The sequence below is a fragment of the Etheostoma spectabile genome, chromosome 24 (genome assembly GCF_008692095.1).
Source record: "Etheostoma spectabile isolate EspeVRDwgs_2016 chromosome 24, UIUC_Espe_1.0, whole genome shotgun sequence".
NCBI classification, from domain to species: domain Eukaryota; kingdom Metazoa; phylum Chordata; class Actinopteri; order Perciformes; family Percidae; genus Etheostoma; species Etheostoma spectabile.
In genome coordinates this window covers 12,525,726-12,543,757 of record NC_045756.1, presented here as the reverse complement: position 1 = coordinate 12,543,757, position 18,032 = coordinate 12,525,726, and the positions used below count along the sequence as shown (strand labels likewise).

Below are 18,032 nucleotides of genomic sequence, written 5' to 3'. Positions count from 1 at the left end.
AACCAAAAAAGGAAAAGTTGGCTTACAAAAAGACTTTGTAAGCTTTAAGGTTTTTTAATGACAGCAGTGTGGACAGTTTTTAAATTTTGAGGGGGAGGGGGGCACTTTTGCCTTTATTACATGGTGGACACTACACTACAGTATCAGTTGTGTGTACACGAATAGTTGATTAGTCAACTAATCAAATACACAAAACATTATCTGGGATTCAGCTACTCCAGTGTAAAAATAATTCGTACTCTTTAATATAATTATATATTAATTCTTTGGTGTCTAGCACAAACACAACAAACACATAGAGCTTACCCCCCACACACACACACACACACTCGACTCGCATGGATGCAGCCTCGATCTGTAACCACTTTCCACATGTGTAAACTGCTCTCAAGGACTCATGTCCACTCGCTTTCAATGAACTGTTGAGAGACATCCAGCAGGCAGCGGTAATAACTTGGCTTAGCCTGCACCAAGGCCACTGGCTAATACAGCTCATTTACCACAGTAAATACACAGGTTCTCCAAGTAAAATGGAACTACACAGACATGCAAACACACACACTGTAAATACTGATCTCAATGGTCCTTTCAAGCATTTTAGAATTAAAGAGGTTTTTTGCCTATCTGATGCCACCAAACAGGTGAGGAACACAACCATTTGTCTATAATCAGCAGTGTCTGGGGCAGGGGGACATATCCCCCCCACTTTTCAAAATCCCGTTTGAGCTCACCCGCCCACACACACACACACACACACACACACACACACACACACACACACACACACACACACACACACACACACCACAAACTTTGATATTATTTTATTTACAAGTCTCTGTGATAGGCTCCTATTTCAAACAATAAAGGAAGAAAGACATCTTTTCCTTATACATAGTTTAGAGATATTCTATTTGAAAGAATTTATAATTATGATCCACCTAATTATGTCCTGGATTTTGGATCATCTTGGTCCCTAATGTATGGAGAAATGCAGGAAAAGTTACACCCTTGGTCTGAGGGGGCCAAAATTATTTACTAATATAGTCAAACAGCAGGCAGTTTCAGGTTTAAAATGTCATGTTTAACGGTGACATTGGAGTGGTTTGTAATTTAGACTGTTTTACAGATGTCTTTCCCAACAAGAGGAGTGAACATTTTAACAGTATTTTTCTGCTATTCTCTCGTTTCTCTCACAGGGGCGAAGACAACAACAAAAAAACCTTGCTATCTAACTAAAAAACAGGTTTAAGTGTGTTTCTGTACCAAAGCGTGTCTGGTGGAGAAACTTAGCTTTTGGATTCAGTGCTTCTGTAATATACCATCTTGTTTCAGTGATGTAACTTACTCTCCTGTCCCCTCTCCTTGTTCTTCAGCAGCAGCAGTTTCTGCTCCCTCTGCTGTTTCTCCAGCTCCTGCTCCAGACGGTGGTTCTCCATCTTCCTCTGGTGCTCCAGCAGCTCCTGCTGGTGCTTCAACGCCAGAAGCTCCTGCTGCTGCTGTAGGAGGAAACATCCGAATCATGTCAGCAAAAAAACTCCAACACCCAGCCATGTATTTATTTATTTATTTTGCAAACCCTGTATATCAGGAGACACTTCTTATGCTGTCTTAGCTGCAATGTAAAACCACTTCCATCAAGTTAACTCGTTTTCTGATCTAAATGTCATTCGTTCATTACTTTCTGGTCTTAAAACATCGATTTACATTCCGCGTCTGCTTAAGTTGCCATCGGACATCATCAAGTCTGACAGCTGTTTGAAGCAATACAATTAAAACCTTTGCAATTCAAAAAAAGAAAAGAAAACCTCAGGCCACAAGCGTGAGCCTTTGAATGCATATAAACAGTATAACTGAGGATTAGGCTATAGCAAGACACATCAACCAATCTGCTCACTGTCTTATCATGCCAGAACGGAGCAACAAGAGCATCTGTTCAATGCTCTCAATGCGAAAACCTGACTTCCTCAGGCCTTTGTACCAAAAAGGGGCAAAACCGACTGTGGCTTGACAGTTTGTCCCACGACCAAAAAGGTCAAAAGTAAAATTGGCATACAAGCCAAAATATGCTCACAAAATACCTATTTATCTCATTGAATGTAAATGGGATTTTATATAGTGCATTGCTAGTCTTAACGACTCTATCACTTTTCCATTGTACAGGAACATTTCACCAAGGATGTCGTACAAGGTGCCACCTGCTCATCAGATACACATTTACACACAATTACACCGCATCTGGGGCCACTTGTCAAGTCTTGCCCAAGGACACTTTGACATGAGACTGCAGGGTTAGGGATCGAACCACCAACCTTCCAATTGGCAGGCAACCGCTCTACTCCAGCCGTCCTTTAAAGGGACTCAGAACTCACAGTGAGTCACAGTGGATAAGAGCAATTAAATGCTACAAATGCACACTGAAAGCTGCTTTCTTCAGAGCCCTAATACATTCCTGTGACATAAGGTACCAAAGCAAGTCCTAATTTTTCTTTAATGTCTCTATAATATACAATAAATAGGCAAGCTGCCTGTGCTTGCACTCAGCCAGCTCAATAATCACCTATTTCTGACGTGCCAAGGAAATGACACTCTGCCCTCGTCTTCCTATTATCACCACACACCAAACGGCAATATTTGATCCGTTTACTGTAACTGCATGTAATCAACTTCTCATCACACAGTAAATAGAGGCTCAGTGGCCGGGACGTGCTCCTCTGTTTACCGTGAGGGCAAATCAAATGTTTGCGACAAGTCTGTGAATACATTAGCATCTGAACGTGAGAGGAAGGTGAGGTAGCGCAAGTCATCCTTTTTATTTTTTATTTTTTTTTGCCTTTCAATCAACGTTGGGGATAGGCGGTTGAGTAGGTGGGAAGGCTCAAAGTAACCTCCCCACCCACATACACACACGAACACACACACCCAAACCCTTGTGGCTCAATAAACCAGAGATGTACACACAGAATTTCCCTTTTGACTAATACTGTGGGGAGCTTCATGATAGCTCTCACATTTGAGTGAGTGTGTGTCTGTGCAAGTGTGTGTGGCTGCCCCTAATGTGGAAGCAAACTGGGCATGCGTGTGACTGTGTGTTTGCTGACATTTGAGAGGATGTTTTAATGCCTGTATGCCTGTATGCCTGTGAGTGTGTGTGTGTGTGTGTGTGTCCACAGGGGCTGTGAATGGGGCTGATTGAGGCCGGGCCTCCCTGCTCTGGCTGTGCGTCACTGGCCTACACCTGAGTGGTCCTGCAGCCCCACCACAGGCCAGACGGCCCCCATTCAGCATCACTCATCCATCAGCAGCCCAAGACAACCCGGCAGAGGGGACAAGACTGTCCCACAAGAGGAAAAGCACAGCAGATAATACAGTCCACAAATACTAATGAAATGTGCACGAAGCATCTGCAAAAAGCAGAAGAAGAAAAGAAAGGGAAAAATGAATGGAGACAAGTAGTGGAAAAAGAGAGTAGAAGAAAAGAAGGAAGAGAGGAAGGACATTACAAAATATTGAGGAGAGAAAAGGAAAGGACAAGAAGAGAGCAACTAAAGAGACCGAAAGGAAGGGTGAGCGGAAAGTAGAAAGTGTGGCAAGGACAAGAGGATAGTAGGGAAAGAAGAAATAGAGGAAAGAAACAGGAAAGCAAAGCAAGGAAGGAAGAGAGAAAAGAAAGGAGACAAGATGACAGAAAGAAAGACGGGGACAGAAAAATGAGGGAATAGGATGGAATGGAAGATACGAGAGAAAGGAGTAGAGTTGCAAAGATTTATCACATAATCGATCAGTTGTCAACTATTAAATGTGAATTTTTCTATTTTCTTCACTTCTTCATGACAGTAAACAGAATATTTTGAGTTGTGGATGAAACAAGACTTTTGAGGACGTCATCTTGGTCTTGGGGAAACACTGATTGACATTTTTGGACATTTTATAGACCAAACAAGTAATCAATCAACTGAGAAAATATTTGCCAGATAAATCGGCATTGAAATGAATCGTTAGTTGCAGTTCTAGAAAGGAGACAGGGAAAAAGAAAGGAAGGGAGGAGAGAAGAAAGACAGAAAGCCAGTAAGAAAAAAAACAAGGCAAGAAAGAAGACAGGAAGTAACGAAGAAGCGCAAAAAAATGGGGGTGGAGGAGAAGAAAGAAGACAGGAAGAGAGAAAAGAGCAGGAGAGGAAGGAACCAAAGAAGTAAGTGAAGAAAGAAGGAACACAGGAAGGAAAGGAGAAGAAGACAGACAGAAAGACAGCATGGAAGGAAGAGAGGAAAGAAGAAAGACTGGAGGAAAAGAAAGAGAGTACATAGAATAAAAAGAAGAAAAGTACGACCAGTCCAGTATGAATCAAGTTTGCACAGGAGGAAGTGAAATCATTACGCTCAATTTCTTCTTCTCCTGCCCCCGCAATCCATTTTTAGACAATTTCTTCCAAGTCCTGAAAAAGTAGTTCAGCTAAATCTGCGTGTGTTACAATTCACATTGCAGCGGTAATGTTCTAAAAAAGAACAAACACTAGAATATTTTAATATGACACTTGGGCCCCACAGGAGCTCTGTGGTGCTCTCGGGGGCCCTGACGGATTAGAGCTTCAGAGTGTGGGCGTGCTGATCTAGATTCACTTTGTATTTCCAGGTCACTACGATATGGGCGTGAGATCCCAGCTTCATCTGCTGTATGGCACGTCTGACTCAAAGCGCATTGGAAGAGGCAAACACTTGCCTTTCATGTTAGCATGCACTCCTTCTGAACATAGAGTATGTTACTGGATATTTAACCCTCGTGTTGTCCTCACGCCAGCCTTTTTTACCAAGGTCTCGGTTGTCTTTTTCGGCTCTTTTGTGTCGACCTTTTTTGAGCCTTTTGACATTTTTGTGGGGTTTTCCGCACATTTTTAAAACTTTTTTTTTTTTTTTTTTAACATTTGTCACTTTTTTCCACATCTTTTCCCATTTTTGTCACCTTCTTCTCTCTTTTTTTACACTTTTTTTTTAAAGCTCTTTTACCAATTGTTTTTTCTCCAAATGCTAAAAAATTGACAAATTCAATGAAAGTAGTCAACTGATTATTTATTTAACTCGTGAGGAGCGTTGTTGGGAAGCATCCACGTTACTTTTTTGGACAATTTGTTCGAAAGAAACCCAAATTTCTGATGTAGAAACTTTTTGGAAAGGGGTCAAATTTGACCCGAAGGCCACAGGAGGGTAAACGTAAGGCTGCAACAGGACTGGTGCATAAGGGTTTAGTAATGTAACACACCGTCAGCGCTAAAACAAAGTCTGTCTTTCACATATCATGTGGATCTAAACACACCCTTATATTGCTGTTATCTATCGCTGGAGTTTCTCCTTGTTCTCGGCTCCCTCTGTACGCAGAGCAAAAGGATTTACAGCTGACATGCTCTCTGCCTGCGCTGAGTGTGTTAATGAAGAACCTTGTGGCAGACTAAATCAAGAGCTGCCTCTGCTTTGTTTAGTAAAGTTCCAAATAGGATTGGGCTGCAAGCCTGTTGCTGTTATTTTGGATTGCTGCCTCTTGGAGTTAAATAAAATCGCACTCTTGATCTTTTGTGCTACTTTAATCGCATTGCTTTATGTACATCGTTGGTTGTTGTTGGTCTACAGCTTTAATGATTAATGATGTTGTTTTTCTTTGAAGAACAAGGCCACATTTACTCAGTGTACTCCATCTTTGAGAAGGCTGTTACATGTCCATAGTAATCATTTCAGTCAAAATGAAGGAAATACAGTACTGTGCACAAGTTTTAGGCAGGTATGAAAAAATGCTGTAAACTAAAAAAAAAGATTTCAAAAATGGAAGTTTATTGTCATCAATTAACAAAATGCAGCGAATGAATAGAAGGGGAATCTAAATCAAATCAATATTTGGTGTGACCACCCTTTGCCTTCAACACAGCATCACTTCTTCTTGGTACACTTGCACCCAGTTTCTGAAGGAACTCGGCTGGTAGGTTGCTCCAGACATCTTGGAGAACTAACCCCAGATCTTCTGTGGGTGTAGGATTTCTCAAATCCTTCTGTCTCTAATCCCAGACACCCTCCGTGATGTTGGGATCAGGGCTCTGTGGGGGCCACGCCATCACTTCCAAGCTTCTTGTTCTTCTTTACACTGAAGATAGTTCTTAATGGCTTTAAACTTAAATTTGGGGCCTCCCTGATGGAATTGCATGATGGATAAGTATCTGCCTGTATTTCTCAGCATTGAGGACACCATTAATCCTGACCAAATCTCCAACTCCATGTGCAGAAATGCAGCCCCAAACTCGCAAGGAACCTCCACCATGCTTCACTGTTGCCTGCACACACTCATTATTGTAGCGCTCTCCAACCCTTTGGTGAACAAATTGCCTTCTACTACAGCCAAGTACTTCAAATATTGACCCATCAGTCCAGAGCACCTGCTGCCATTTTTCCACACCCCCGGTTCTTATGTTTCCGTGCATTGTTGAGTCACTTGGCCTTGTTTCCATGTCGGAGGTATGGCTTTTTGGCTGCAACCCTTTCTTCTGGCCATACTTCTCCAGACTGTAGATGGTGTACCTGGGTCCTACTGGTTTCTGCCAGTTCTGAGCTGATGTTGTTGCTGGACATTTCAAAGGGAAATAAGCTCGATGTGTTTTCATCTGCTGCGCTGAGTTTCCATGGCCGACCACTGTGTCTACGACCCCCAAGGTTGCCCGACTATTTGCAAGCGTGCCTATAAGGATCAATGCTGGTTTGAAGGCAAATCGTAGTAACCCGAAATATTGATGTGATTTAGTTGGGTTTTTTTGTTCGCTTACTTTGCATTTTGTAAATTAATAAAAATAAACAATCATTATTTTATATTTTTGAAAGCATTCTTAGTTTAAAGCATTTCACACCTGCCTAAGACAAAGTTAAAGAATTTTTTTTAACTTATGTAACAGTGGTAACATGCAAAAATATACTTAAAGTACTCAATGTGTAGAATGGCACACTTATGTCATTTAAAAATGACATATATTATGTAATTATAATCGTGGATGCATTCATTTGTAAACATCACTAATGATGCATCTAAGGCTAATTTGGGTTGGGCAGCTAAATCTACAATAATACATCACGTTTTATTGGTTGATTCTTAAATCTGTAAAGTAACAAAAGCTGTCAAATAAATACAGTGGCTAACAGTATGTAAAGTACAGTATTTGCCTTGTAAATGTACTGTACAAAAAGAAATTCAAATGGAAAGTACATGTACAAATACTTCCAAAATGATACAGGGCCTGAGTAAATGCACTTAAATTCCATTCCACCCCTGTTCATATAAACTAACCCTTCAGAAATGTAAACAGTGTACCTTAATGTGTTCCTGGAGCTGGGCCTCGTGCTGGCGGGACAGCTGCTCGTGCTGCCGCTGGAACTCCGCGATGAGGATCTGTCTCTGGATCTGCTGCTTCTGCTTCAGGGTCAGCAGCTCCTGCTGCAGCTGCTGCTCGCGCACCGAGGCCCCCACCACGCCGCCGGCCAGGCCGGACGACTGCTGGCCGGACGGGGAGAGCGAGGACACCTGCTGCTGCTGTTGCTGGTGCTGGTGATGGTCCACGCGCAGGTCCATGGGAATGGCGGCTGGAGGGAGACGCAGGGGCAGCGCCGAGTTGATGTCCACTGAAGGGACGAAGGGAGACATAGAGAAGTTGGAACAGAGGTCCAAACACACAGTGCAACCTGTAGGTTCTTGCATGTTGGGTCAACCCTCTGACTGCATATTAAATGCTGGGTTGTTAAGTAGTGCCGGGACGTTATGCTTTTGTCCCGATTCGATTCTTTCACGATACAAGGGTGCCGATTCGATTTGTATTGCCCATTTTTTCCAAGTTAATTTTATAATATAGGTATTGCGATTCAACAGTTTTGAGCATTGCAATTTACTTTTCCTTCTTTAACACGAGCAGATGACGAATAATACACTTCTAGAGGCAATACATCATGCAAAATTTCATAAAACTACTACTACTTCTGGTTTTCTAAGAAGAATGCACATCATTTGTTAAACAAAAAAAAGTAAATGTATTTTCTGCATCTTCTGCTTTTTCTCTTTTTTGTTGGAAACGGATATGTCAGCGTTACTGTATAAACAGAAAATATATATATATATAGGTGAATCATTGGTAAAAATTAATTTAACAACAAAAATCACGATACACACAATATTTGATTTTCTTCCCCAACCTTAGTGTTTTGATTCAGAAAACTGCAGAGGGGACAGGACCAAAACATACTGTAAAGCTAAAAATCCCTGTAACATGATTCTACAAGGCACCTTGGTATTTACGTAGGTAGTTGGTAAAACTGCAAGGGGAGACATTGTGCCGCTGTAAAGTGTTGAAGAGTTAAAAAGAGACCTGTTGGCACCAATCGGGCACCGGTTTTAGCATCAATTCTGATCAAAAGGGTTAATTAACACGTTCTCTAACTTTGACCAGCTTTTCTGCAACTTCGGTGAAAGAAATACAGAGCTGTACAAACACTATGGTGTGTGATTGGATATTAAAATAAGCTTCAATTGGCTGTATAAGGGGTAAAAAAATTGCTCTCAAACTGTAGCCAATCCGCTCACTTAGACACACAAACAGTGACATTAGAGTGATAAATCAAATTAGCAGAGTTTCACCCCCTAATAAAACACCTTTATAGTCATGGGCAACATAACAGATGTCTGTAATTGAGAAGAATCGACTGTGATTTGTACCAGCGATCCCAAGTAAAAGGTCTAAATATTTAGCATCTGTCAAAAGTAATCGATCTGTACAATGTATCAGCCCGGCACCGATATACACATACAGTGCGAGCTGGTGGTGTGGTGCTCACAGCAGCTTCAAGTCCCCATGGTGGTGACCATCTTCCATGTTTGAAATCATAGTGTTTTTCAATAGCTACCCCTGACCTTTATTTTTGAAAGAGGTGATGACAGAAACTTCTTACGGGAGTCAATATAGCTTCCCATCTAGCAATGAAAAAGTGACATTAAGGCCTTTTTCTATACATACACACCACCCGGGACTGATGCTACAGTTACACATGAAGCCTGGCGACATCTGACAAAGATTGCATTGACCTGAAGCGAGGTGCAGACCTAGAGCCGGGGCCGGCCACCCACAAATCACTGCACAGGAAGCCTTCCAATCACCCGGCTTCCTCCCCATTAAATCTGAATAAATAGGAGTCGATTGGCTGATTATTTACCTACATGTTTACAGAGAGAGCGGCGAGAGCCAGAGATACTTGCCTGGAACATTGTGTTAATAAAGAGGCAAACACGCCATCAATGGCACACTTAATGGCATGGTCCAGAGCCACAAGCATGCCCACAGACACACACACACACACACACACACACACACACACACCACACACACACACACACACACACACACACACACACACACTTATACAGTCACTTAATAAATACACAGCGATTATCCAGTGGCACATTCACACTTTGAAGCATGTATGCCTAAAACTTGGAGAGATTTCTCAAAATTATTTTTAGGATGTCACACTTGCACTCAATCCTTTGGACAAAATCACACAATTTGAAGTGTGAAAGTGCCTTTAAGAAAGCTTCAATGATCATAAATACACTTGTCAAATAACCACTCAGGCCCGCTGTGACAAACTAATTTGAGAGAATTCTAAAAAAAAAAACACACACACAAAAAAAAAAACACATCTCTCTTGCCAGAAGCATTTGTATTAGAAAAGCGCTGATACCTTTTCCACTTCAAGTCTAGAGACGGGACCAAATAACCTGCATCTGTTGGGCCGTCAAATTGATCTATGACACATAATTCACTGTGACGCGCTACATTTGAAAGATAAAGGCGTACATAAAAGATCTTTGAAACGTAAACAGCCTTTTCACTACTTACTTCTGAACATCATGATGAACTGGAACTGTGCGTGTCGCCTTTAAAAACTCCACTGCGGCAGGTGAAACGCAGCCCCGTGCCTATTATCATCCGTGCCATCGGAAAAAACAGAGCAACAACATGCAATAGGTCCCTGAGGGCTGCCGTCATGTGGGGGATGACAACAACTGGTGAGTCACTTGTCAGGCCCAGTCTTATCTGTTTACAATGCGCACAAAGTGAAAATTAGTCTATTTGTTTCAACCCGGAGGACATGAGGTTTGACACCCGTCATAAGAGGCCTTCTTTCATTCCCTTTCCCTTCAATCTCCTTTTTATTTCCTTTCCTTCTATTAATTTCCTTCTATGAAAAAGAGCCAGAAGCGTATTGCCATTTGTGAATCGGACTAACAAGGTACCCAATATTTAAGTCAATGCAGTGAGTTTTTTGGCTGTTCTCCGGCCCTTGGCCAGTGTAGCGGCCGGGCAGCGACGGTTACAGATTGGCAGTTGAAGAGGCGAGAAGGAAAGGGAGAGAGGGTGCTTGTTAGTAAAGACCGAGTCCTACAACGGTGAATCATTCTGTGGAGAAAGTTTGCATTTGCATCCAAAAAAACACGAAAAAGGGAGTTTCTGAAAATGTTCTAAATTATAGAAAACTTCTCGTTTACAGTGACATTTATTTGTTTTAAGTTGCTTTACTCACTAACTTCTACTGCTACCTGGATCTGTACAGTATGAGTCACTTTACAGTTTGAGACCCTGAGTCAATGTCACCTCTGGCTGAAAAAAAACACCGACATTTTCACTTATTTGTCCTTTTTTCTTATCTAATATTAGTTTAAGCACAAGCCAATAATTTTACGTCAGAGGTTTTAGAAAAGGGAAGAAAGACAGCACAGGGGAGATGTGAAAGGAAACTGCACTTGTCAAAGCGTTGCGGCTAATGCAAATCCATAACTCATACAAACAAACGCGTGCACCAACACTCCACCCGTACAGAGTGTTCTTCTACAGATATTGAGTCCCTGCCACAACACAAACAGCCTCTACCTATTGATAGTGACGCATATGCACAAACAAACCTCATATGGCATCTCCATCACCCCGGCAGCGCTAATTGCTCGCCACACAAATGCAGGGAGATGCAGAGAGAAAGACAGAGAGAGGTGGGAATTGGTGGTGTCGTTAAACGTACCCATCAGTGCTCTCCTCCTCCTCCTCCTCCTCCTCCTCCTTTCAGCAGCCTCCTCTTCTCCTTATCACTGCACCTCCTCCTCCCTTTCCCTTCAGTCTCTTACGGGGAATGACAGTACGCTCCCTTCATCTGACTTCTTCTCTTGCTCATCACCTCCGTCACTTCTTGCTCTTCGCTCAGCCCCTCTCCTGTTTAACATGGTGGGCGTCTCTCTCCTCTCTCTCTCCTCTCTCTGTCTCTCTCTCCCCCCTCGTTTGCCCAGTGGTGATATCACAGGGCAGTCTCAGGCATGCAGCCTGTTTATTCTGCAGCCCTCTGCTTTTCCAGGAACCAACGTCACACACACACACACACAAACACCCACACCCACACACACACACACACACACATACACACTGTCTCTCTCTCTCCTCTACCTCTCGGCTCTTTTCCCCACTCGACCTGCTTTCCTCGTTTCTAAGGCCAAGGAAAACCCTCCACGCCGGTTGTAGTGCATTGAATATCTCTGGCTACTTCTTCCACTCAAATGCAGGCACCCCCCTTTAGCTCTGTGTCTCCTTTGCCCCCCCCTCTCTGTCTTTCTCTCTCATGTGGTTAAATACCGTGTGCTCAAATTCCTAGACTGGAATTTGCCTGCATTTCCCAAACAAATAAAACCACAAGATGGTTTCAGGTAAAGATGAGTAAGGACTTTCCCCGCACTGAGACTCCTCAGATATTTAAATACTAACAAATATTAGATAATTGTTTTTCGTTGTTTCTTTTTAAACCTAATTATGATTGGTTGATGAATGATTCATTGCCATCTCGGCCTTTGCTACTGTAGTCTTGTATGCCATTATTGTATAGGGCTCTTATTTTGACATTTTGTAACTCATAAAGGTTTTGTTTGATTGTGTGTGTGTGTGTGTGTGTGTGTGTGTGTGTGTCTGATTGCTGTGTGCTTATTTGGTAAAATTGTGTGTTTCTTCTTATGTCTTTTCTGTGCTAAATCATATTTTATTTATTACTTAACATGCAACTTAATTATCATTGACCTCTCTCTTGTCACATCACATTCAGACATGAATGCAAAAAATGTGTAAGAGTTTGCTGATTTTTCTTGCCTGGATTATACACAAGTGTATTTGGGGTTTGCATTGTTAGCTAGACACATTCAAAATTTGAATATGCTTTTTTCACCATTTTTGGACCAAACAATTAATCAATTAATCGAGAAGATAATGACGATATTAATCAATTGATCAGTCATAGGATATCTTTATTGACTGCAAACCTACCAAGAGGCCAATGTGATTGAAATGCACTACAGCTGCTGTATAGATTCCCTCAGAGGTAAAAACACACACACAACACAAACATAGATAACCTCTGATATCAGCACGTCTGTGTACGGGGCAGTGACATCCAACACGTACCTTAGTGTACTGATGTGTGCCAGATAGAAGACAATATAGGGGCACTCAGAGAAAACCAAAACAAACGTCTCGAGGGAGCGTGAAGGAGCTACCCGGAGTCTTACACAACGGACAACCTCACCTGGGTCAACACGAGTTAACAACAGCAGGGACCTCAGTCCAATTCCAATTTCTCAACCTGAAAGTATGTTCTCTTAGCCTAGAAATCTAGACGCACTCTAGCGGCAGCTGCCAGGGTCTGTCTAGCAACTCTCTGTTGGCTTGTGAGCTGGAAAAAAATCAATTCTGGTCTGGCCAATCGCATCGTGTGTAGAGTCGGTGGGCTGTAAAAGATGGCTGCTGCTGGCAAACAGCGGTGTCACTGCCCAATGGGAGTCAAGTGCAGATTTGAGTCACGCATGCTCAGATGTAAAAGGTTTACGGCATAACATGTCAGACTGAAATTTGTGAAATCCATGAAATAATAAACTTTTATGGTTACAAACAAAAACAGAAGACGGGAATCATTTCAAAAACGTTGTAGCTATCTATGGTTGTTTGATTGCTAACGTTAGCTCAAAACGCCATCCAACTGACAGCTTTTGTTGTGTTTGATTGCTAGCTTGTAGCTAAGCTAGCAGTCATTTCAAAAAGGTTTTAGCTATATATGGTTGTTTGAGTGCTAACGGTAGCTCAAAACACCATCCAACTGACAGCCTTTGTTGTGTTTGAAGCTAACTTGTAGCCAGCAGTGAACCATCTTTGTTAAGTTTTCACATAAGTCACAACATGAACATCTCTCCATCTCTGTGTATTTAGGACATTACTACAGGTTATTTTGCTTTTTGGATGCTTTTTCATCCATCAAGCTGAATTTTTACTCCTTCCTCACCGTCCCTCTCAGCAGGTTCCTCTTCTCACTACCCACTACCCTCTACCCTCCTCCTTCTTCTTGCCCTATCCTCCGGCCCTGCTCTGCATCCTTCTCCGTTCGGTGGCTTCCTCCCACCTTTCTTCCCTCCATCTCCCCGCAACAAATCACAATCTGTTTACAGCCCCTCGGGCGCGCTCCTCAACTCTTTTGGCTCCAATTGCAGATCTATTTATACCATAAAACGCAAAGGGCTGGCGTCTCTGATTTGAAACTCGGCTTGCTGAGTGTATATCGCACGGTCCGACTGCCGGAGCTCCACACTCCTTAGACTTAATAGATTAGCTGAGACGAGCTGTTTAGAGCGGCCTCAGTAAAATGTGGCTGAGACCCCTTTTTTTTGTTTTTACAGCATGCAAAGAGATGACAAAGTAGAGGAGATGATTTGCACAGGGTTTCGGTGTGCATTTAGCAGCAGGCTGAGATGAGAGGCAACAAGTAGCACATCTGTTGATGGTGGAAAAAAGCTGTGGTCGGCTTACTGATTGGTCTCTGAGGGTGGGTTGCGTGAACATCCACCTACGTTACTTTCTCCCGCCGACTCTCTCAGCTGCTGCGAATTAGAGCGTTTCCTCAAAGCCAACTCTCAGACATGATCATGGTTATAAGCTCACAGCAGAGTCCGATTGTCATCACTGTGACCTCTTTAAAAAAAACTCTGTAAGGATAGAGAAAAGAACAGTGAGGGTGTGACGGAGGGCGGTGTAGAGGTGCAGCAAGTCTTGTTTTGCCAAAAGCATGCTCCGGCTTGTCGCTGTCTCTATGACATCATGCAACGGACTGCCACACCGTAAGAGGAAGGAGACGGGGGTGCATGCGAGGCAGAGACGTAACACGTGAGCCGTAGAGAGGGACGGACATTTTATTGATTTACTACAAAGCTCACATGCTCAAGAAAGATAGATATAGCCCAAAAGATCAATGGATGAGTCAAGATCATCCTCTGCCGACCAACTGATAAATTAATCTACTGTAGCTCTACACTTCTGAGTCAATGAAATGTCGGAAAGCAATCCCAGTGGCGACACCTTCTAATTGGTTGTTTTGTCCAACCAACAGCCAAACCCAAAATATCGCATTTTCATCAGAGAAGAATCTTAAGATCCAAGAAGCTAGATCCAGTGAAAGTTTTGCATTTCTTGATAGCTGACCCAATTTTCTCTTGATTGCGAAATCAAACTTAAGTGTTGCCTTTGAGTCATGAAGCTCCCTGCAGGTGCAGCTACCACCGCTTTGCATCCCAAAAGAGAGCACTGAATGTTCTGTGCTCAAATGCATCCACCAGGCTCTGATTAATGATACAATTGCATTTTGCATTTTCTATGGAGGGGGCTGCTCCAGGCTTTAGTGCCAGGGATGCTACAGTGTGAAGTGTGAATGCTCTTAGACAGGTGCACTCTCCTGCAAGGTGCACATCCAAACAGTCCCAGTCACACACACACACCCACACACACACACACACACACACACACACACACACACACACACACACACACCACACACAACACACACGCTACTAAGGTGGACGCCCCGGCAGCTCTGTATCCAAGACAACAGATTTTGAGAATATCTGATGAAGTCACTCCAGTGAATTTCAATATTTTATCAGCCTAGCCGGAGGCACGCAAAACATAACCCCAACAACAACATGAGTGCACATGTGAGGCTTCAGTAGGGTTTGGGACAAGAGAAAAGATACATTGGGTCAAAGTAAAGGAAGAAGTTCTTTATTTTCTTCTTCCAAAGCAACAGGCTGGCAGAGAGTTTAACAGCACCTTGCTGCTTCCTGCTTCTCTGTGGCATCATAGAAACAGACAGCAGCATGGAGAGTGAATTATGAATCACTCTCTTACTATTTCCATAATTTTTTAGGAGGGGGGGGGGGATCCAAAATTTGTTTTCTGTGGTGAAATATGAAATGCACAAAATAGTTTAAGCTTCCTCATTATGGAATTACATAATGCATTATGCATATATTACCTCAGACTCATTTCTCCTTCAGATTACCTCATCTCCATCTGTACCCCATTCGTTTCTGTACTCTCGCCTCCCCCTACACTGCTTCATCCCTGCTCCTTCCTCTTCCTCACTACTGTGATTTGAATGGACTGGAAGTAGAGGAAATTAAATACAGCACAACACTAAGTGATATTTTGTCCCAGCAAAGGAGACAGAATGCTTGTAGCAGATAGGCATTTGGTGAGAGAAACCAATTTATTTCATATTTTCAGTCCGCAAGAGGTTGCTCCAAAAGGGTAGCTCTGATTTGTTTTGGGACTATCTCAGCTCCTGCCTCAGCAGCTTGCAGCAAACCCATCACCAATATATGCACAACTGCTTGTTTTGCTATGTATTTTTTTGGCAGCCATTCCTCTCGAGACACCCAACAACAATTTCACAAAAGCTCACAAACAGAGCGCCTACATTCGGGCGGCTGTATTTCCATTCAACAAAATGGCACCGCATAAATTTCAACATACAGGAGTAAGCATGGAGTCTTCTTAGGACTTATAAAACTGACTGAAACAGTCACAACAACCGGACACATCCTGGGAACGACACCTATACATGCAAAGTCGCACAGGATGTAGTTAATAGTGAAATCACGTAGGTGCACACACACACACACACAGGCTTTGGTTTACAGAAGCTCACACACACACACACCACACACACACACACACACACACACACACACACACACACACACACAGTGTCCAACCTGTTGGGATGTGGTTGAGGGCTGATGTCTTCAGAAGCTCCAGCGGCTGCTCCTTTCCCAGGATCCCCTCTGTGGGAGAGAGAGCACACTCCGCTTCAAATATGGTCCGCAACATTGAGACAAGATTCCAGCAGCAAACCTGCTAATTAGGCAGTTAAGACCACAGTCCAAGCGAGCGGGCTTCAGGTCATCTGCGAAGATGCGAGCACATGCCGCGGCACGGCTACCGCAACCTGAGCAACTGCCCGATCCATGGCCAGCGAAAGGGAGCGAGCTTTTAATTTGCAGAGATGCTTGGCTGCAGGGGTGCTCTAAAATAAGCTTGGAATCTGAGGGATACCGAGGGAGCAGCTTTCATCCGCTCCTGTGTGCTTGTGTGCGAGTTCAGTGTGCGAGAGGAGGGATGTTGGGGCTCGACTGATACTGCCTGTGCTCAGCATAGCAAATGTGGCTGGCAGCAGCAGCAGAGAGGGATGAGGGGGGTGGGTGGGGGGGTGGGTTGGAGAGGAGGAGAGGGAGGGAGAGAGGTAAAAATAGCTCACCCTTTTGTGTATAACAGCACATGTGGAGAATGCACACACAACACACATATACACACACACATTCACATGCAGACACAAAGACACAGCACTGTTGCTGCGCTCGTCTCGGGCGTTTGTGTGTGTGTGTGTGTGTGTGTGTGTGTGTGTATAAATCTGTGTCCGTGGGTGTGTGTGTTCAAGTGTATAGGCTGTAATTATAGTGGCAACATGAAAAGGCTTTTGTAGCTGCCGAGCCCTGGGAAGACATGGCTATAAAAAGCAGAGCGACAGAGTGGGGTGGTGGAGGAGGAGGAGGAGGAGGAGGAGATGGAGAAGGAGGAGGAGGACGCATTGGGGGGGGGGGGGGGTGAATAGAGGTATCGAGGGTAGTGAGGAGAGGGAGGCGAGGAGGATGAGGCGATGGAAGAAAAACAACAAAAAGGCGCAAAAAGGGAGGAGAGAGAGTAGAGGATGGAACTGACGTGCATTGCAACAGCACAGATCTGTGAATACTGACACACACATTTTCAATATGTATGCATGTATTTTTAGCAATCATAAGCACCTGATCCATATATATATACTCTGAGCACAAAGCGCAAAGACATCTGAGGCACACAGACATGCAATTATTCCTTTGGATGGTAGATGAAAAGCCATGTTAATTCCCTTTGGAGGAATAAAAGAGAGGAAAACAGGCGAGCGTCTCACTGTGCATGATCTATTTCTGGAATTCTCTCTGGACCAGACTGGCGTGCGCACGCACACACACACACACACACACACACACCACACACACACACACAATTATCCATGAAGCTAGGGGGTGCTGATTACATGTGTGTATTCATCTCACACCACCTTGCATACACCACCATGCATGAATTGCTGCACCCATGATACACCAATCCCTGTGAGGACTTGGGTGTGGACTTCCTCGCGCCTGGTCCTGTTCAAATCGACCTCAACACACGTGTTAATGTAATTTACTAAATCCTCTCACCAGTAGCTGACGGATATGGCTGCCTGATGTACCATGATAACAAAGGCAACAACCTCGAAACAGGTGGTATTCAAATTCAGACTTTAGCTTGACACGTTGCGCAGGACAAATCTGTGGTCTCATATACATGCACACTGTCAGACTTTATGTAAAAGGTGAGGAAATATTGTGAGGACAGATGGTCCTGCCGCCTCGCACTTCTCCTGCCTTTTCCAAAACAAACAGAACCACATGAATGATAGGTGAGAGCTCTAGACAAGCCTATTCAAATGACACACACGGATTTTGCAATGGAAATGAGGTGTGTGATGACACCTGTGGCTTGGAGTAATTCTACGCCGGCTTCTGCGCAAATTGCTGTTAGTGGCTTT

The 18,032-nt window shown here is 43.4% G+C and overlaps 1 protein-coding gene across 6 annotated transcripts in view; it reads right to left on the bottom strand.

Moving 5' to 3' along the window:
• The window catches only part of LOC116674140 (histone deacetylase 4), a 58,632-nt gene that overhangs the window by 25,924 nt on the left and 14,676 nt on the right, over window positions 1-18,032 (bottom strand). For 3 of the 6 annotated variants that reach the window (XM_032506642.1, XM_032506643.1, XM_032506644.1), the window contains exons 3-5: window positions 16,138-16,206; window positions 7,339-7,646; window positions 1,349-1,499 (exon numbers count right to left, since the gene is read on the bottom strand). In XM_032506642.1, the coding sequence (XP_032362533.1) occupies window positions 1,349-1,499; window positions 7,339-7,646; window positions 16,138-16,206 (528 nt within the window). Of the gene's footprint in view, window positions 1-1,348; window positions 1,500-7,338; window positions 7,647-11,087; window positions 11,109-16,137; window positions 16,577-18,032 lie in introns of those variants that run through there. The other 3 variants (XM_032506640.1, XM_032506641.1, XM_032506645.1) reach the window with 3 other exon arrangements.